We start from the raw sequence: 19,782 nt of genomic DNA, 5'->3' as shown, positions 1-19,782 counted from the left end.
GTGTGAGTGTCTGTCTGTCTGCCCTGCAATGGACTGGTGACCTGTCCAGGGTATATCCTGCCTTCCGCCCGATGACTGCTGGGATAGGCTCTAGCACCCCCCCGCGAAAATGGATGGATGGACTCTTAGCACTTTTAAACAGGGGGTGGTTCTTGGAAGAGGGCATTGAGTAATACATTTGTATCAGAATGAGAGAAAATGAGTAGTAGTCTTTTTGAAAAATTAGTTTGATTCAACTCTCATTATTTGTATTTGCAACATATTTTGGACATTTTGATACTTTGATAGTGATTTTGCTTGTGGATTTTAGTATTTTATTTTAAGTAAGCCGTACAATGTTAGCCTTGCTGCTCCAGTAAATTTTCTTGTCTGATCAACTACATCTGGGGTGATTATAAATTATATTAAATATATATATATATATATATATATATATATATATATCCATCCATTTTCTAAGCCGCTTCTCCGTCAGGGTCGCGGGGGGGTGCTGGAGCCTATCCCAGCAGTCTTCAGGCGGAAGGCAGGATACACCCTGGATGGGTCGCCAGTCCATCGCAGGGCAGACAGACACAGACAGTCACTCACACACTCACACCTAGGGGCAATTTAGCACATCCAATTGGCCTGACTGCATGTCTTTGGACTGTGGGAGGAAACCGGAGAACCCGGAGGAAACCCACGCAGACACGGGGAGAACATGCAAACTCCACACAGAGAGGACCCCGGTCGCCCAGCCAGGGAATCGAACCCAGGCCCTCCTCGCTGTGAGGCGACAGCGCTACCCACCATGCCACCGTGCCGCCCTATATATATATATAATTTATTAAAAATATATATGTGTGTGTGTGTGTGTATTTGGCAGTATAGTGTGTATATTATTAATTAATATTATTAATTAATGTGTATATTGCGCACTTGTATTCAGTAACTCATCCAAATCATTGAATTCAGATGTTCACTTCCATGGCCACAGGTGTATAAAATCAAGCACCTAGGCATGCAGACTTCTTCTACAAACATTTGTGAAAGAATGGGTCGCTCTCAGGAGTTTAGTGAATTCCAGCGTGGTACTGTGACAGGATGCCACATGTGCAGTCCAGTCGTGAAATTTCTTCACTACTAACTATTCCACAGTCAACTGTCAGTGGTATTATAACAAAGTGGAAGCGATTGGAAACGACAGCAACTCAGCCACAAAGTGGTAGGCCATGTAAAATGATAGCACGGGGTCAGCGGATGCTGAGGCGCATAGTGCACAGAGGTTGCCAACTTTCTGCAGAGTCTATCACTACAGACCTCGAAACTTCATGTGGCCTTCAGATTAGCTCAACAACAGCATAGAGAGCTTCGTGGACTGGGTTTCCATGGCTGAGCAGCTGCATCACTAAGGGCAATGAAAAGCTTTGAATGCAGTGGTGTAACGTGCCGGCACTGGACTCTAGAGTGGTGGAGACGTGTTCTCTGGAGTGACGAATCACACTTCTCCATCTGACAATCAGGTGGGTTTGGTGGTTGCCAGGAGAACGGTACTTGTCTGACTGCATTGTGCCAAATGTAAAGTTTGGTGGAGGGGGGATTATGTTGTGGGGTTGGAGTTGGGCACAGCTCCTTGGTTCCAGTGAAAGGAACTCTTAATGCTTCAGCAGACCAAGAGATTTTCATGACAATTTCATGCTCCCAACTTTGTGGGAACAGTTTGGGTACGGCCCCTTTGTGTTCCAACATGACTGCGCACCAGTGCACAAAGCAAGGTCCATAAAGACATGAGGATGAATGAGTTTGGTGTGGAAGAACTTGACTGGCATGCACAGCGTCCTGACCTCAACCCCATAGAATACCTTTGGGATGAATTAGAGCGGAGACTGCGAACCAGGCCTTCTCGCCCAACATCATTGTCTGACCTCACAAATGCGCTTCTGGAAAAATGGTCAAAAATTCACATAAATACATTCCTAAACCTTGTGGAAAGCCTTCCCGAAAAGTTCCCGAAAAATCACACTAAACCCTATGGATTAGGAATAGGATATAATTCATATATATGTATATATATGTATGTATGCATATATATATATATATATATATATATACATTTATATATATATAGTGGTGAATCCCTCATCACCACTCCCTTTATATATATATATATATATATAAATAAAGGGAGTGGTGATGAGGGATTCATGTCCAACTGTTTTCATGTCTGTGTTTTTCATGTCTGGTGCCACACACTGATACCGTGTTTCTTTGGTCATATCTGTCCCTCAAGGCTCAAAGGGAAGAGAAACCTTCAGTGGGTCACAAACAAAATGGCAAATGTAAACAAGTTGAAAGCTTTCCAAGTAACAAGTACCACTGCTGTGTGATTTTCACATTTTATTTGAAGACCATGTCAGTGTCACGGCAGTGCTGAGAATGATCCACCGCCCAAATAATACCTGCTCAGTGGTTCTGTGAGGATCCTGAGCATTAATAAGCAGGGATAAGCAAAGGAACACTAGATTACACAGAGAAACTACATTTCTTCTGAATTCAACGTTATTTATAGAGAGTTTATTCCCATTTGACTGCAGTAACAGTTTCTCCTTTCCTGAGAAGGCTTTAGAATAAGACACTCTCGGAATAGAATAGAGTAAATCTGGTCTACTAACTATTTCTTAAAAATAACTGAATATGTTAGTCAGAAGCGCTGTCTGGATATGTTTGGTCAGATAGTAAATATTGATAATTGCTTTAGTTCTGAGAAAATCTTGCCTGCATGACTAGTCTCACTCTCTCTCCCTTTGTCTCTCTCTCTCTCTCTCTCTCTCTCAGATCTCTGGCAGTAGGGCTCTTGGTGGGCGGTTAGAGTTGAGCTCCTGTGTGGTCTCTCCTCTCTCTGACCCGCGCGCACACCCTGGCTGGCCAGTTGTCCAAGACTTCTGCCCTGCTGACCCTTCCTTCAGCCTGGAGAACAGAGTGAGTGAGGAAAGAGTGAGCGAGGAGGAGGAAGAAGGAGAGGAAGAGAGTGATGAAGGAGAGAGGGAGGTGAGGGAAGGAGAGCAAGAGAGAGAGGAGGAGGAAGAAGAGGCAGAGGAGAGAGAGGAAGATAGACAGAGAAAAGAATTGAGTCAAGAAGGACGGAGAGAAGAAACAAGTGATGAAGAAAAGGAGAAAGTGAGAGATGGATTGGGGAAAAGAAAGTCACCAACGCAGAAATTCGATCAGATGAAAGGAAAGACAAAACCCCGGCTGAGGTTCAGCTTTGTCTTGCGGCCGGTCTTTAATAACTCCATCCAGTTCCTCCACTGCAGTCTGCAGCTGTGTGGAGGCGGATCCCCTGCAGCAACAGCACAGAGACACTGCACACAGCAGCCCTCAATATCTGCTCTCATACCAACACCTGCTGGACAACAGGTACACACACATGTACACAGGATCCAATTATAGACAATTACATGTTACAGGCAGGAAATTATCGTAGTAACTTTGGTTATTCCTTCTCATTACTGACATGTTGAGTGAGATAAGGAAATATACAAACTGAATTCCAAAACAGTTGGAACAGTGTATGAAGTGCAGATAAAAACAGAAAACGGTAATTTATAATCTACACTGATTCAGCAAAAACAGCATAAAGACAAAACATGTATTATTTCACTTTATCACATTCATTGTTTTTTGTAAATATACATTCATATAGAAATTTATACCTGTAATTATACCTGTAATACTTTCCAAAAAAGTTGAGTTAAAGAATCTCAAACCATATCTGTTTCTATGAGGATGAGCAACTATAAGCAGCACAGTAGAACAAATAAGTTTTTTTTCTAATTTTTCTAATTTTATAATCTTTATAATAAAATACTTTTATAAAGTGTAGTTTAGGCAGAATGCAGCTCAATGGCATTTATTTTTCCAAACCAAAACAGGGCTGAAGAGCAGACACAATGTTTTTAACTTTTGACTAGAGTTTTACTGCAGCTTTACTGCAACTGTGAATGTGACCCACACGCATAACAGTCACACTGCTGTCAGCTAAGTATTACACATCTTACAGGAAATCAAGTTTTCAGATGTTAAAGTGAAGTGTTGCCACATTTTTGAGTTTTTGAGTAACGCTGTACTCTAGTCCCCGCCACCTGGGTTTTACCTGTTTCTTTGTAGTGATGTAAATGTGCATAAACATCATCATAATAACTAATTTAATAGCAAAATTTGTTGCCAGTGATTTTTTATCAGCATAATTGATAATGTCCATAAGTTGTAACAACCCTAAATAAGATCTCTGTTATTGATACTACAGGAGTTCTTCATGTCAAACAAACTGTTCTGATCAGAGCAGAGCACACGCACAGACAGAAGAGGCACTTTCCCTTTTCATTGGTTATGCTGTGGAGTGGCACAGCACAGGCACCCACTGTCAGGGCTGCCAGGTCAACAGTTTTCCCTCCAAATTGGGCTTCAAATGTAAATACAGATGTGTCAGAAAATTCTAAAGATTCAGTTTTTGGTCTGTGGCATATAAGCAAAATTTAGGCTGGGGGACCCTAGGGACCGCCTAAAACACAATAAGATCAGTGGACTATCTTTAAAAAGAAAGACAGGTATGATAAGTGCTATCCATAAAAGATGTTTTAAGGGAAAATAGGGGCTTAAATCTTTCAGGCATTATGTTTATGATTAACTAAAATGAGCTGGCAGCATCTGCATCATGAGAATTGATAAGCTAACATGGGTTCTCTGACATGTTAATATTGCAGCATTCGCCGCTATTAAAGCAGACATAGCCTTAGCTGTGTTGCTTTATTTTCCAGTTGCTGTCAGCCACAGCCGCACCACATATAAGTGAAGCTATTTCTCTCTAGCAATTCTCTACCAAGATCACATACCATGCCTGATATTGTCACTGCTGTCATTGGTAATTGCTGCAGAGTGTTCTGTTTCACAAAAAAAGTGCTGGTTTAGAAAACTACCATACTGAGAGGCACTAATATATGGTCTAGCTTTACATGTAATGATCAGTACTGAGTAGTTCATGTCTTCTTGGGAATGAAACATGGCTGCATTAGCGAGCTGTGCATTTTGCCAGGCACCACAAAATAGTCTGAAAGAGGATTTGACTGACCCCAGTCCTTACTGACAACAGCAGAGCAAACAAAACTGGTTTGATCAGAAATCAGAAAGGTTGAAACTTTAAGTTTAAAAGTCCATCAAGCAAATTTTGTCCAGCATAACTGCCAAACCTGGCACATCTTGCTGGCTTATGTGGGGTCTTTAGTAAGGTTGCTGCTATCCTGCCCTGTGGTAAAGCATAATGTTCCAAGAACAGACCAACAGACCAAGGACCAAGAACAGCGTTCACATTAGCAAACTCTCTGTGCAAACAGCTTAGGGTCTAGAAAAAACAGAGCGATAAACTCCCCGTATTCCCCATCTTTCTTTCATTCTCTCTCTCAGTGTGAGTACAGAAACTTGTCCAGGCCAGTGCTGGTCACCTATTCCCCGACTGATGGACTGGTTGGCCTGTTGCCGCCCCCTGCTGGTCAGTGCTCAATATTGCACTCATACATTTGCTGATGAAATGCTTTACTATATGCACTAACTTGTATATCTGTGTGTGTGTGTGTGTGTGTGTGTGTGTGTGTGTGTGTGTGTGTGTGTGTGTGTGTGTGTGTGTGTGTGTGTGTGTGGACAGGTCAGCTTGCTCAGAAGCCTGCAGCAGCAAAAACAGAGATGTCAAGACACAGCTCCTCTGACACTGGTAAGGATAACAGAGGTGGAAAACCCTTTTCCATTAAGTACTTCATTATTGTACTTTAGTTTTATTTTTAAGGTTTATGCATTTCTTGAGTATTATTGAAATTGATTGCTTCTACTGTTACCTAATTATATTAAAAAAAAAACACTTCTTACATTTTCATTTAGTCTTTCAAAGTATTTGTTACAAATTTCACAGGCCAGGAGAATTTTCCCTGTCCTCTTATCAGTCAGGTTCATCAGTCAAGTTCCCATTCATCTGAATTTCTTGTTTTTATTTAAACATCCAGCCAAATTCATATCAGTGTAATATGAAACTGCTAATTTGTCTTTGTACAAGACTAATACTGCTAATTGGTCGCTGCACCATACAACACAGAAATAGAGAAAACGTTTGATATAAATACTGTGGAGACCCCTCATTTAGTCAGTTTCCTGTGAAAGCAGCCATTAAGTACAAGCTATTCAGAACATTTCTGTTATCCTGTCACTCTGGCACCAATCAGTTAATTTCACGTACTAAGCTAACATTAGCCTCTGCTGCTAACAAAGATATGGATCAAAATCATATTTAATTATTTTCTAAACTATGGCTTCTCAGCAAGTGAGACTTTAGTGAAACTGAATGAACCCACAAGATTGTGTGTAAAGCTGGCCTTGTCAATAAGCTAACACTAGCTTCTAGAGCTAACATCTAGTGGCGCGTCTGCCAGACCACACTGTTTTACCCCAGTGGCATTGTCGTGCGATGTGAAGCTGAGTCAATAAGGGGAGGAGCAACAAATTTTCTGCAACACAGCTGATACAAGTACATTTGGCAGATGCTCTTACTTAAAATTTGATCATTTTACACAGATAGGCGAAGGTAGTGTTAGGAGTCTTGCCCAAGGACTCTTATTGGTATAGTGTAGGGTGCTTACCCAGGTGTTACTTAACACACTATACCAACCAACCAATGTACCAGTCTATATGAACATTAATAAGCCATTCAAGATAAGTTAACCATTTAAAAAACACATTTTTGAGGGGTCTATAAACAGAAAGTGCAGATCTATGTTGTACAGTATGTAAGTTCTGTTCCAGCTGTGTTGATGGGTGTGTTTGTGTTTGTTGGTGTTTTTATGTATTCTCAGTTGCCGATACTGGCCTTGTTGTGGTCATTGTGTTTGCTGCGTTTCTGCTGGGCATCAGCCTGATGGGGGCACTCTGGTGCATTTACTCCTGCACAGGTATATTTGTGATATAGTGCATCATCACTTTATTCTTACTTAATCTTACTTATAAGATACCATATATTTGCCAAATATCATGTATAGCATTAGCATGTCTTTAAGCTACTACCCTACTATAATCACAATGCTTATAAATAGCTTGTAAAGCTGCTTAGACAATGACACAGCGTAGCAAAACTGTTTTTAAAAGCATCATGTGTTGAACATTCATATTGTAATGGGTGCTACAATCTGAAACTGGAAACATGTTCGAAAAACATTTTGAAATTGTTTCTTATTTTTTTTAGTTGTAGTTCAGCAAAAATCAGAATTAGTCCATTTTCCCCAAATGTAGTCAATCAGTCACAACATGTTTGTTGTGTGAAGTTTGCCTCTGTAGTTTCACACTGGAGCTATGAGGTTAATGTGGCTAATTTACCTCACTTTTTTATATACTGTGAAAGCTTCAAACCAAACAGTTCACTCCCCAGTCCATACAGTCCATATGTGGAAACTAAGATGCTAAATCAGCCTACATTAGTTTAGCCCATTCATGCTAAAGTTATAAGGAGTGGACTGCTTTTTAAATTAGGCTCTAAACATCACAGCCAGTCAGAACAGAGCTCATTTACATACATCAGTCTTAAAGGCATAGAATTCTAAGGGATACAGAGAGCTTAGAAAATGGTCATGTAACAATGTTTTTGGTACATAAACCCACACAAACCTAAGTAGGCCTGAGGGGAAAAAATAAAGTAAGAAAAATGTAGAATACAGGCCCTTTAATAAAAGAACGTAGCCCACCACTCAGCACTGTGCAAACTGCTTTACACACTTGACTCAAACTATATTAAGTAATACCAAATAGACTTGTGTATGTGGTTTCTGACACTGTTATATCTATAAACACGGTCAAAAGGTGACAGTGAATGTTGCTGATATGCTGTACAATGAACACTTCTACTTTATGGGATTTTCTTTCTTTTGGTTAATTCACTGTGACCTCTTTTTGTTGCCAGGCTGTTTTTTGTCTTTATTATGGCTGGATCATAATAAGTGTTACATAGCTTGGTGATGTTGTTGCCAGGGAAACCTGCAGCTGTGCATAGAGACAGTTACCTAGAGACAACGGAATACAACTCCAACTCCTGGAACCCCGTAGCTCAGCTGGAACAAGCCAGCAGCTCTGTGTAGAGGTGAATTCACTCTAGCCTAACAGCCTATGTTAAAGTGGAATGTTTTTTTATGATTTCTACAAGATTCAGTGGTTGAGATGTAAACCAAATAATTTAGGGGGGTTGGTGTGAAATGGTGAATTCTAGAGCAACTTAATGACTCAAACACAAATATAGCCATTTTGTTTACTATCCAAAAGTCCTGTGACATGTGTCCTCTAAATTTGCATACCATATGCTGATAATAGTAAAGTAGTAGTAAATCTGAGACAAGAGTTTGCCTTACAATGCCTGGCAGGTATCTCTCTGCCATGAATGTATTTTAATAAATGCATTTTATGCCAGAATCTTATCTCAAAACTGTTTTTAAAACAAATTCTCAGGCATCAGACAACATTTTCCTTTTTGGTTTGTGTAAAAACTTTCTGTGAGGCAGTTTTTAAACTCTTTGGATATCTGGTTCCTTTCAACACCACTGTGAACAAATCTGGCTCTGTAAGTTTCTCTAGAAAGGAGCATTCACACCAAACTATGCTTTTTAAAAATCTTTTACATTTTACAATTTCTTTTTTATTATCAGTGTCATTCCTCTTTAAAGAGTTCTTAGGTCTTACAGGCTGTAATGAGTTCCATTTTTTCTATGTAAAATGTAAAATCCCTTCCTTATGTAAATGTATCCTTATATCTAACCTTCTCTACAGTATCTCCTGAAAAATAAACAGCTTGTACTTATTGGCCATTTTGACTGAAAATTAACCCCCTTCTGCAAAATCATTTAATTTACAATATAAAGTAAAATATATGTAAAATATGTAAATATATGTAAATAATTAAAATGTTTTAAGAAATCAAATTTAATTAAAGATATTCAGATTCAAGGCTGACCCTTCAAAACAAACTGTAATTGCATGTTACTGTGAAAAAGGGGTTAAATAAATGAAGGCTGGTTTCTGACTTTTGCACGGTGCTGTATATTTTTATAGTGCCTGGTCAACAGCAGTCCTGTGGAGAGAATCTAGCCAGCAATAAATGGGATAGATGGGGCTTCAAAAGTTAAGAAATCAACAAGGTTAATACCCTTTTTGTTCATTCTCTTTTGTTACTCTTTTCTTACAAGCATTGTAAGAAAAGAGTAATAAGAGTAACTATCCCTTTGCTGCTCTAGCACTGTAAATGTCTTAAAGGACTTATTTTATCTTGTCTTGTCTTGTCATCTATCCTAAATGTAGGATCCTAAATGTAGGTGGAGCTCAAAGTGGCCACTGAGTGAAAATACAAAGTAAGGGTTTCTAAAGAGGTGGCCAGTGAGTATTACGCTTTACCATATATGAGTAATATAATATTCCTGATGTTTTACAGATGGTGAACATTGTGGATGAAAGAATAGTGTTTGTGGGTTTGATGGGTTCCAGAATCCTGCACGTTTGGACAAAATGCACATCATGATAAACCATAACTCATGAGCCACGGCCTGATGGTCTGATTAATGTGCCTCTCTGTGTGGAGCTCACACATGCTTTTCACCAAGACTGAAACCACTTAAATCTGTCTACATAAGCTGAGCCTCCAGAAGGCCAGCTTTAGGCCTGCATTGGACTAGTGTCTGACCAACTACAGCATTGGGCCTTCGGAAGGGTGCTGAGTGTCACTGTGCTGCTTTGTTTTATTTCAGGCATTCTCTGAGCTGAGAATTGAATATTGATGTATATAGAGATAGATATATATGACTGGTGCTCTAGAGTGAGTGATTTGTGTGTATTGTGATTGCAGCTAATGTGCTTCAGTGTATTCGCTTGTCAATTAGTGCTGAAGCTACATTAAAATCTTTAACATGAGACTCATGAAGTGTTTGTGTTCATTCATAATGTGCCACATGTTTTGAGCAAAAGTCATTTTAGTTTATCTTTATTACCTCATTTCTTATAAAAACCTCTTATAAAAACTATAAAAATCCTGAGGAATTTCAACACACAGTATTGTGCAAAAGTCAGAGACCACCCTTCAATTATCTCATTTCCAGCCATGAAGTTGAAGTCATTTTTCAGGAGATATTTCATCACAAGATTAGATATGAGATAATCCACCTGCATATGGAAGGAGATGTACTATGTGGAAAAAAACTGTTCAAAAAATTAATGGAAATTTAGTTGAATGTCACTGATAGACAGACTGAGCATTTACAAACCAAATAACTCTTAACTTCAAGTTCAGTTGCATTTAATGGATATTTATTTGAATGTTACTTAAAGATATACTGAGCATTTACAAAGCATCTACAGTGGACTATCCAAATAAAGTGTTACCAGTATGTTTCTGGTTTTTCCCTGATGCTGAAAATGGATAACCTGTACTTTATTTAACTGTAAATTGAATAATCAAAGGGTGGTCTACTGTATTGTTGGTACTATATATAGATATTTTATACACACCCATTGTATTTTCAGCATTGTATACATTTAGTTTGAGAATTGTATTTTGGCCAAAAAATTTGCATATATTGTTGACCATAATATAATCCATTCCCACCCTCCATAACTAATGCAGCTGAATCGATGCACTGTAATGCGTTTTTACACCCCAATGCACAAAGCAGGACACAAGATTGTTTTATTGGTCCACTCTCCTCTTCAGGTGCCCTTGTACTCTGTGCCATTGTTGTTGCTGTGTGCCTCCAGGTGGCGCTGCAGGTCGACTTTCCTCTGGAAGCTGTGGGTGCAGTGCGGGCAGCTGAAGGGCCTGTAGCTGCTGTGCTTCCTGCTGTGTGTGATCAGGTTTGAGCTCTGACTGAATGCTTTACCACACACCACACACACATGGGGCTTCTCACCTGAGAGAGTGAAGAAAGAGAGGAAGTGTCATTGGTGCCTTTTAACCATTCACATGTATGTACTGTATTCATTTATGTGTGTGTGTGTATATATGTAGTCCATCTGTTTCTGTACATACTTTGCTGGGCCCCTTTTACCCTCTTTTTACATTTTAAGACACAATAGCTGTGTATTTGCTAAATGTAACATATTGAAAATTCTAAAATGTAAATTGTGCATCATAATGTCATATTTGAAACCACACTGTGTTTGTTTTGGGGATTTGGAGACCTCTCTGGTGGAAATGTGTAATTGCATGCATGTGCATAGGAACAGCGATTATACGTCGGACCCCTTCCCCAGCCGTATGAATCTGATTATGAGCATGTTGAAAGAGTATTCAAAGAGCCCAGAGAACTGTGTCAAAACCTGATGAACATCTCTCTGAGTATGCAAGTAAATTATCTACCATTATCATCATAAATCCAAGAGCAGCAGGCCTGATTTCACTTGGCTACAGTAGGTACTGGATGCTAACTGTAAGCAGTAGGCTTCCACGACAAGAAGTTAAGCAAACTCATTGACAGACATAAAATCACTATTTATTTTATTATTATTATTTGTTTTTATTCTAATTATTTATTTTCTGATTTTAACTTGGCTGCCTCAAGTTTAAGTTTATTCTTAATTTACACATTGTGCCCATAAACTATCAATAGCTATGTCACCATGATTCATAACAGTAGTTGCATGTGGTTTTGGAAGAATGTAGAATGTGAGAGGGAGATAAGGGCTTTATCTTTAACTTCAAACAAGATGGAGCTGTTGAAATTTGACCACTGGAAGTACATGATAAGTGTATTGTAGTGTAGTGTAGTGTAGTGTAGTGGTTTTTAATGCAAAATTAATCAGATTACCCTTTTTACATAATCTAAAAGATAACATTACTGGTTACGTCTTAGCCATCATTTGTAATCTGTGTGTGTGGGAGAAATATTTGTCATTTTCTGTCATTTTCATTTATAATAATTTGTAATAATTGATGAGACAACATTGATTAAATCTAAATCTTTGCTTAAAATCTCTACTCTACTCTAAAATGTGTGAATTTTAGTCATTCTTTTAGCCACTGGTGAGCTTTGACTGTTTGAACTAGGCCTTATATTCAGGCCAGATGAGGGAAAAAATCCACTTCCAAAATAAAGTAAACGTCTAGCTCTTCTATGGGACTCCAGTAATATGTTAGCACTGTGCTAACAGTGTTGTGGCCATTCTAGATTATATGGGCACGTTTGAAGCTTGTGATAGACATTAAGACATATTTTACCTTTTATGTAGCCCTGCCATAGAGCTTCTGCTGCTGTTTTCCATTTTTAACATCTGACTGAACCGCATTGATTATACTACACCTCATATTCACAGTCAGTGATGTGTCTAGGACTTCCCAAAACCCTAGAGTGTCTTTTTTCTCACAAAGTTGGTCACATTGTAAATCAAAATGTGATTGCTTAATTTCTTTCTCACTCCCTAATTATGCCACTGGATAATCTGATGCATTTGGGTCTTCAGTGCAGCTCCTGATGGCCTATCCGATGGGAGAGCTTGCTTGACTGTATCAACTTCAATATCACAGAGAAGTGATCCTGATTGGATCATTTTCCATTGGAAAATTTAAGCCTTTTGTTTCCAACCAAAACATAACAATGAAATTAGAGTATTACTACAACAAGTAAAAGCATAATTATTATATTACATTAAGATAAACAAAAAAAAAAGTTTTTTAGTTATTTTTATTTCATAGATATCACTTAGCCTTCTATGAGCATGTACATACATTGTGTGTGTATGTATGCTTCAATATGAGTGTGTCTGTGTCTGACCTGTGTGTATGAAGGTGTGTTTCTTCATGTCTGATTTCTGGTGGAACCTTTTGCCGCAGTACTGGCAGGGGTACGGCCGCGTGTCTGAGTGTATCAGCAGGTGAGTGGACAGAGTGGACGAACGTTTAAACACCTTGCCGCACACCTTACAGCCGAAACTACGCTCCTGCAATACAAACACACACATATTCATTCCTCACACATGCTTGCCTTGATTTAGTTCCACCATAGAACTGCAATCATCACTACTGTTAATACTGCAAAAACTGCATCTGACACTTAGTCGACTCACTTTAGCTCTGCTGTAGAATCCTGCAGAGGGCTGCAACCCATGATGTTGTGAATTACCACCAAATCCAGACAAAGGAACAGCAACTCTGTTAACATGTGACCTGCGCAGGTGGGTCACCAAGCCAACAGCAGATGACAGGACCTGAGAAAGGATAAAAGCGTGGTTCCAGCATTCTACCTCACTACATATAAAAGCTCATCTTTTTAAATGATGCACTAAAATAAGCAATAAATTACTGGTGTTTTTTTCCTTTCTTTTATTGATGTTCTTGCTTAGCTGTGCAACGACCACCAAAAATAGTTTCAACCATTATGAAGACCTCTAGAACATTATGAAGATTTCTAAGAACAGTTGCATGGACTTCATTCATGGAGTTCTGAATAACCTCAAACTTCTGTGATTATGAGAAGTTCTAAAGAATTCTGTAAAAAGTATTAAAGAGTTCTGAAGTGTTCTACAGAGCTCCACAAAGTCCTAAAGAATTCTTAAGACTGCTGAAGAGCTCTAAAAAGTTCAGAAGACATCTATAGAGTTCTGGGTGGCTCTGAATACTTCTAAAAAAGTTCTGAGTTCAGAAAAGTTAAAAATAGTTATGAAGATCTCTGAAGAGGTCTCTGGAGCTTGTAATGGTTCTGAATAGTTATAGAGTTATATATAGTTAATATAGTTAAAGTGTTTCATAGAGTGAATAAGGAGTCCTACTGGGTTTCAAAGAGTTTTAAGTGGCACTGAATAGTTCTAAGATGTTCTAAGAGTTCAGATGAGTTAAAAAGAGTTAGTAGACTTTCTAAAGAGATCCACAAAGTTCTCAGGAGTTCTGGAAAGTTGTAAAGAGTTATGAGATATTATGAAGATTGCTAAAGAGTTCTGAATGGGTTTGAATAGTTCCAAAGAGTTCAGAGGTGTTATAGAGTTACACAGATTTTTAAAGAGATCCACAAAATTCTCAGGGGTTCAGAAAAGTTGTAAAGAGTTATGAGGTGTTATGAAGATTGCTAAAGAGTTCTGAATGGTTCTGAAGAGTTCTAAAGAGTTCTGAAATGGCTGGCCCACCTTCTCGCAAAGTGGACATTCGCACAGAGGCGTTTTGACATTGAGCTGCAGTCTGTGGCTCAGCAGGGCATGCACCAGTCTCTCCAGTTCCTGTTCTCTGTCCCTCAAACTCCCTACAGTCCTCAGATGCGGGGGCAACCACATGGACACTGACCCATCCTCACTCCACAGTTGCTCTGGAGGGACACAGAAGGGAACGAAGTTGGTTACTGTACAGCTCAGCATGGATTTGACTGAAAGAAGGAGGTGGAGTGGCAGGCCTTCATGTTTGATGAACATTTTGAAGCCACATTTAAAACACATTGTCTCATCCATCAACTAAGAGTAGATTTGAAATATCCTCACCTCTGTTAAAGAATAATTGTAAATGAAAGTCAGAGCTTCACCCAAAATGTGGTATTGATTCAGTTCAAGATTTACATTTTTTTTCCTTCACCTAGAGGAGCTTGATCAGATGTAATCAGAGGACCTATTGGTTACCTGCTGTCCAGGAAGCCCAGTTCTCAGCCTGAGAGACAGGGTCAGGGCTGGTTGCCGTAGGAACCCATTGAACTGAGGAGTTCAAAGCAGTGGTGGTTGCTGTGGATAATGGATGGAGCTCTAGGTCTTCAGGTGAGGTGCTCCTATTGGGTTTCTGAGAGGCTTCGAGGTGTCTATCATTGTTGTAGGCATGGAAATGGGTGGGTCGTGTTGAATAAGACCCCGCCCTCTTGCTCTTCACCAAAAAAGAACGTGGCATTGCGCAAGGAGAGAAAAAAATGAAAGGAGTCTAATCATCAGCCTAAAAGAGAATGAAAAAGCAAAGCTTTAGTGGGAAAATACATAGAAACATAGTTGTGTAGACAAGATTCATCAGCTTCATGCTGTAAATCTTGATTAGCTTACCAGGTGTTTGTGGTGAGTGTGTGTGTCTGTGTGCACAATATACCACCAATTAAAGAACATTTTTTCTTCTCTACTTCTGCATATAGCTGGCTACTGCATGACAAATGAAACATACTATTGTTGGCAAAATAAAACCTTGCACCCCTATTTTTGGAAATGTTAACAATGACAATGTACTGATAGAAATAATCCTAAATAGCTTGGAACAAAACCTTTTTACATTAACGTGGGACAAGATTAGATTTGGGGAAAATATTCAGACTAATCTTGCGCTTGTGATTTTAAATGTGATTATTGTCTGTAAATTAAACTCTTTTGTCAAGCTTTCGCAGGCCATGAATGTAGCGTGCCAGACTGCCAGTTGTATGTGATCTGCGTTATTACTTTACATTTCCACTTAAAACTTGTCAAGTAAACTTAGAATCATGAAGGATATCATTAAAATTGTAACTGTAGTGCTTTGAAAATTGCACTTCTTCGTTCCTAAATTACTCAGCCCTACATTAACGTACATTACGAGTTAAGAAGATATGCGAGGTTTTGGTCTCAGAGCGATGATATATAAATGTGTGAAACCACACATTTTAGGCTTCTCACCTCAGAGGAAGAAAAAAAAGTAAATGCGAGTGAGGAGAAGAAAGTGGGAGAGTGGAAAAGTAAGAGAGAGAGAGAAAGAAAGTAAGAGAGAGAGAGAGATTCTCTTGTATATGTCTCGGTATACATATGTGCGTGAAGGCAGCTGTTTGCAAAAGTTTGAACACTCTGGTCAAATAACTTGTTCTGTTGATTTCCGAAGTGAAAATAAGACGACACACCCTATACAATGAACTTATACAGCATTTGATTGCAAATTTTAGCGCATTATTTGTTTATCTTATTTGTAAAAACATGAAGTAAAATAAATAAATAAAATAAAAATAAAAAAATATAGACATATACATGCAAAATTGTGCAGATATTTTCAAATTATGTGAAAAAAAGTATACAAATGTATTATTAATAATTATTTGAATAACTTTAGTACTTTCATAATCATATACTTACAAATGCCACAATTTGCCACAATGACTCAGAAAAATGTACAGTTGCCTCAAAAGCATGTTGAAATGTAAATAGTAATGTAAGTGTATACAATCATACACATCTTCCTGACCATAAAAAGACCGTTTAGGGAAACATCTAATAACTACCTAATCTAATAAATAAAACTGCTACCAACGTAAAACTAATTTCCATTCCTTTATCTCTCATTCTGAAGCCTGTGTTTCCTATTATTTCAGCAGTTGAGCGGAGCAGGCAGGCACACACCTGTGTGATTCAGTTAGGATGCCAAAGCCTGAGGTTTAGGTTTTTACCCCAAACATATCGCAGCACGGCCAGCTGCAGGGTGCCTCGCGCATGGCTTATCTCACTCTGCCGTTCGCTTGTATTCTGTGACTGTAACTGCAGCTCAGACTTTTCACCAGCCTTCAGAAATGATGGACTGTGATTCTCAGCCACTCTGACTTCATGAGTTCAGAGAAGTCTACTGTGACCTGCATGGTCCTCGTTTGGGTAGTTTTTCAAAAATGATCTAATAAGGTAAACACAAAGGAACTGATGTTAATCAGTTAATGTTAATGATGATAATTTACCATGAAATAAATTTAGGAATCTGTACAGTCAGATTATGAACCTGTACAGTTTATGAACCAGTATCATCTTTATGGTGAATAGTAATTGATTACATTTATGTTAAATGCTTAAATTATGTTAAATTAAGGATTATTTTTGTTGTGCCACATCTTAAAAAAATCTAAATGATTCCCTCTGGAATACTACCACATTTAGACAGATCAGTCAAGCATGTATTTCAAATGCTTTAGGTACTACTTCTCACTTAAAATGTAGAAATGATTCACAAAATCACAAAAATTCACAAAAGATGACCAATTTCATAGTATTTCATATGAGAAAAAGACTCAAGTTGACATGAAAACATTACACAATATTAAAAAATCTTACTTTCTGATTTCTAAATTACACGTGTGTCTCATAGTATACATAGTAAACGTACACAATAAAGATGGCTAAAGCTAAATTAATGATATTAAATAAATACGCCCACAGATTTAATCTACAAATGCGCATGTAATTGACTTTATATTTATATATCTCAGACTTTATACCTGTTTTTACTTCTGTTTTCTCTTATTGGACTTACCTCTGGAGTCATCTGAAGTTAATGTATTTCTGGTGAGTGAGTGAGTGAGTGAGTAAGTGACTGACAGTGTGTGAGTGCGTGTGTGTGTGGTTGTTTGCGTGTGTGTTTGTGGGTAAGTGTCTCTGTACGATCTCTGACTTTTCTATTCTCTTGTCATCACAGTACCCAGATGTGATTTGGTTTTGAAACCAGGATGGAGAGAGAGAGAGAGAGAGAGAGAGAGAGAGAGATACAGGGAGGTAAAAACTTTATGTTTTGCTGATACTGCTGAACAAGTGTTGAAAGATGTGGAAGATAAGGTAGTTATAAATGAAAGGCTTTCAGGAAGCTGCTGTTCACTCAAAACTCAGCCAACTGAGCTGATACGAATATTTAAAAAACAACATTCACCTAATGGACCTCAGAATATATGGTACTGTGCGAAGGTCAGGGACCACCATTTACTTATTCACTTTCCAATCAAAACAGCCATTAAGTACAAGTTTCAGTGTCAGAATAAAGGGACAAAAAATATAAAATCACATTATTAATATTTTAGTGTGTCCACATTTTACTTTTATTACAACTTCCATTCTTTTGCAATCTGCAGGGATATTTTTTCACACCTCCAAAGTAAATATATGTAGTATAAATAGCAATGAATAGGTTACAAAATAAATAATAATTTTTTGTTTTTCATTCATGATGATTTTCATCAATCTTAAAATGAATGTCAACTGGGGATCTTCATCTTTAGCAGCAACAGTTTATTAGTGACACTGACTTCGCAGTTCTACTGTCAGTAAAATGAAGAATGTTACTGGTAGTAGCGCAGTGAGTTGGCAGTTCTACTGACAGTAAAATGAAAAATATAACCACAGGAAGCTTTTCACAGGCCAAAGAAAACCTAGTGACACCCTCAAAACGTGCCCTAAAACTGGCCTTCAGATAATCCTAAACTCAGCTACTTTCTCATGAGCAAACATGAGATAACAGGGTGACAATAAGGTCAGTTTTGATTTCAGGGTGACTTTAAGGGCAGTTATACCTTTATAGCTTTTATATAGCTTTGCTCTGCTAATTCCTTAAGCTATTCCCTTTGTGCTGTGCTGCTGATGGGAAACTGAGCTCCCTGTGGTTATCTGGTCATAAGAAGTGCTACATGTGTGATGTACGAGAATTTAGCAGATGTTTAGCAGGCATTTAAGCTTGTTGTCTTTGACACTTTAGTATGGTCAAAGATGTTTCTCTACATGACTACATAGAGTTAATGCTCCTCTGAAGCAGCAGCATGCACTAGCAGTTAGCTGAGCATGCCATGCAGAACCTATGCAGCTTTATGAGTGATTACACAGAGCTGATTCAGACCACAGTGTGGCGAAAAAAAGTGTTCAACCCACACCATGCAGTCGTGAGATTTTCTTCTCGTGGTTTCAAATGTGATTTCTATGAAGCCCGAAGAAACATTTGGGTCAAGGTTTCGTGTTTTCCTGAGATTCCAATCGACTCAGGTTTAACCATCAAAGACCATGAATGTGCTTCATCTTTTGGGCAAATATAGAACAGATTTAAAGATTAGATGACACTGTGTGATGTTAAAAGTTTAGAAAGTAAAAATTCTAGCCTAAATGAAGACCAGATGCAAACATGCTCCACGCTTTAAGCTGAAGTAGTCAACACTCTATTCAACTGTGGTTCCCCATAGGACCACCACACAGGACCACACCAAAGCAGGTTTGGGTGGTGTGTCATTCTCAGCACTGCAGTGACACTGATGTGGTGTTGGCCTGTTAGTGTGTGTTGTGCTGGTCTGAGTGGATCATACACAGCAGTGCAGTGCAACCCAAATTTTCCAGCCAACAGCATCCTGTGACCACTGATGAAGGACTAGAGGATGACCAACACAAACTGTGCAGTAACTGATGAGTAACTGTCCTTGACTTTACATCTACAAGGTGGGCCAACAAGGTAGGTGTGTCTAATAGAGCGGACAGTGAGTGGACACAGTGTTTAAAAACTCCAGCTGCACTGCTGTGTCTGATCCACTTGTACCAGCACAGCACACAGTAACAGGCCTCCACCACATCAGTGTCACCTCAGTGCTGAGAATAATCCACCACCGAATTAGGTTGAGAATTTAAGAATCAAAGATGAATCTGCTGACACGTTGTTGACGCTGGACGATTGGCTAGTGTTTTTCAATTAAGGCACTGGATTTAACCAAGCAGGGTCTTTGTAATAGGCCACTCAGTTGAAGTCTATTTATTCAGTGGTCATGTTGGAAACATACCCACACAGTTAATTCCAGTCAAACAGGCTCCTATTTCTTTGAATGGGAAGAAGCTTATAAACCTGAAAGTGAAAACCACATTAATGTTTTAAAAGGCATGATTGAAATGACTGGTGAAATAGTTTGTAATGTTTGGCTCAAATAACACACAAAAACATGTTTTGTTCTGGCTACATGGCTTATCTCCACAATGAGGGAGGGCCTTTCCCACTTGGGGCTTTACCAGCAAGTGGTTTAGCTCTTTTTTCTTTTTAGGGCACCACTTTCC

At 38.7% G+C, this 19,782-nt stretch overlaps 2 protein-coding genes across 4 annotated transcripts in view; one reads left to right on the top strand and one right to left on the bottom strand.

The window, feature by feature from the left end:
* Window positions 1-9,962, top strand: part of engl (endoglin, like) — a 35,287-nt gene extending 25,325 nt beyond the window's left edge. The window contains exons 14-19 of one of the 2 annotated variants that reach the window (XM_037536925.1): window positions 2,815-3,396; window positions 5,440-5,524; window positions 5,678-5,743; window positions 6,873-6,968; window positions 8,038-8,146; window positions 9,485-9,962. In XM_037536925.1, coding sequence (XP_037392822.1) covers window positions 2,815-3,396; window positions 5,440-5,524; window positions 5,678-5,743; window positions 6,873-6,968; window positions 8,038-8,144 — 936 coding nt within the window. In that variant the 3' untranslated portion in view covers window positions 8,145-8,146; window positions 9,485-9,962. Of the gene's footprint in view, window positions 1-2,814; window positions 3,397-5,439; window positions 5,525-5,677; window positions 5,744-6,872; window positions 6,969-8,037; window positions 8,147-9,108; window positions 9,171-9,484 lie in introns of those variants that run through there. The other variant, XM_037536927.1, reaches the window with a different exon arrangement.
* Window positions 9,963-10,417: 455 nt separating this feature from the next.
* LOC108439141 (zinc finger protein Gfi-1b-like) lies at window positions 10,418-17,383 on the bottom strand. Of its 2 annotated transcripts, XM_017717380.2 has the most exons (7): window positions 17,246-17,383; window positions 16,351-16,615; window positions 14,638-14,938; window positions 14,158-14,333; window positions 13,105-13,245; window positions 12,813-12,978; window positions 10,418-10,952 (listed from the first exon to the last, which is right to left on the bottom strand). In XM_017717380.2, the coding sequence occupies exons 3-7, from the start codon at window positions 14,894-14,896 to the stop codon at window positions 10,753-10,755; spliced, it is 942 nt and encodes a 313-aa protein (XP_017572869.1). In that variant the 5' UTR covers window positions 14,897-14,938; window positions 16,351-16,615; window positions 17,246-17,383; the 3' UTR covers window positions 10,418-10,752. The 2 variants fall into 2 exon arrangements, with proteins under 2 accessions (XP_017572869.1, XP_017572868.1); XM_017717379.2 differs by lacking the exon at window positions 16,351-16,615.
* Window positions 17,384-19,782: the final 2,399 nt, after the last annotated feature.

The sequence above is a fragment of the Pygocentrus nattereri genome, chromosome 1 (assembly GCF_015220715.1).
Source record: "Pygocentrus nattereri isolate fPygNat1 chromosome 1, fPygNat1.pri, whole genome shotgun sequence".
Lineage (NCBI taxonomy): Eukaryota > Metazoa > Chordata > Actinopteri > Characiformes > Serrasalmidae > Pygocentrus > Pygocentrus nattereri.
The sequence above is the reverse complement of the archived record's forward strand: the minus strand, read 5'-3'. Positions and strand labels throughout refer to the sequence as shown.

Coding starts and splice junctions, on each gene's coding strand:
- LOC108439141 (XM_017717380.2), bottom strand. CDS start 14,896: ATGCCACGTTCTTTTTTGGTGAAGAGCAAGAGGGCGGGGTCTTATTCA. Junction 14,334..14,637: donor CTGGGCTTCCTGGACAGCAG/GTAACCAATAGG, acceptor GTGTCCCTCCAG/AGCAACTGTGGAGTGAGGAT. Junction 10,953..12,812: donor ACACACCTTCATACACACAG/GTCAGACACAGA, acceptor TCACTCTCTCAG/GTGAGAAGCCCCATGTGTGT.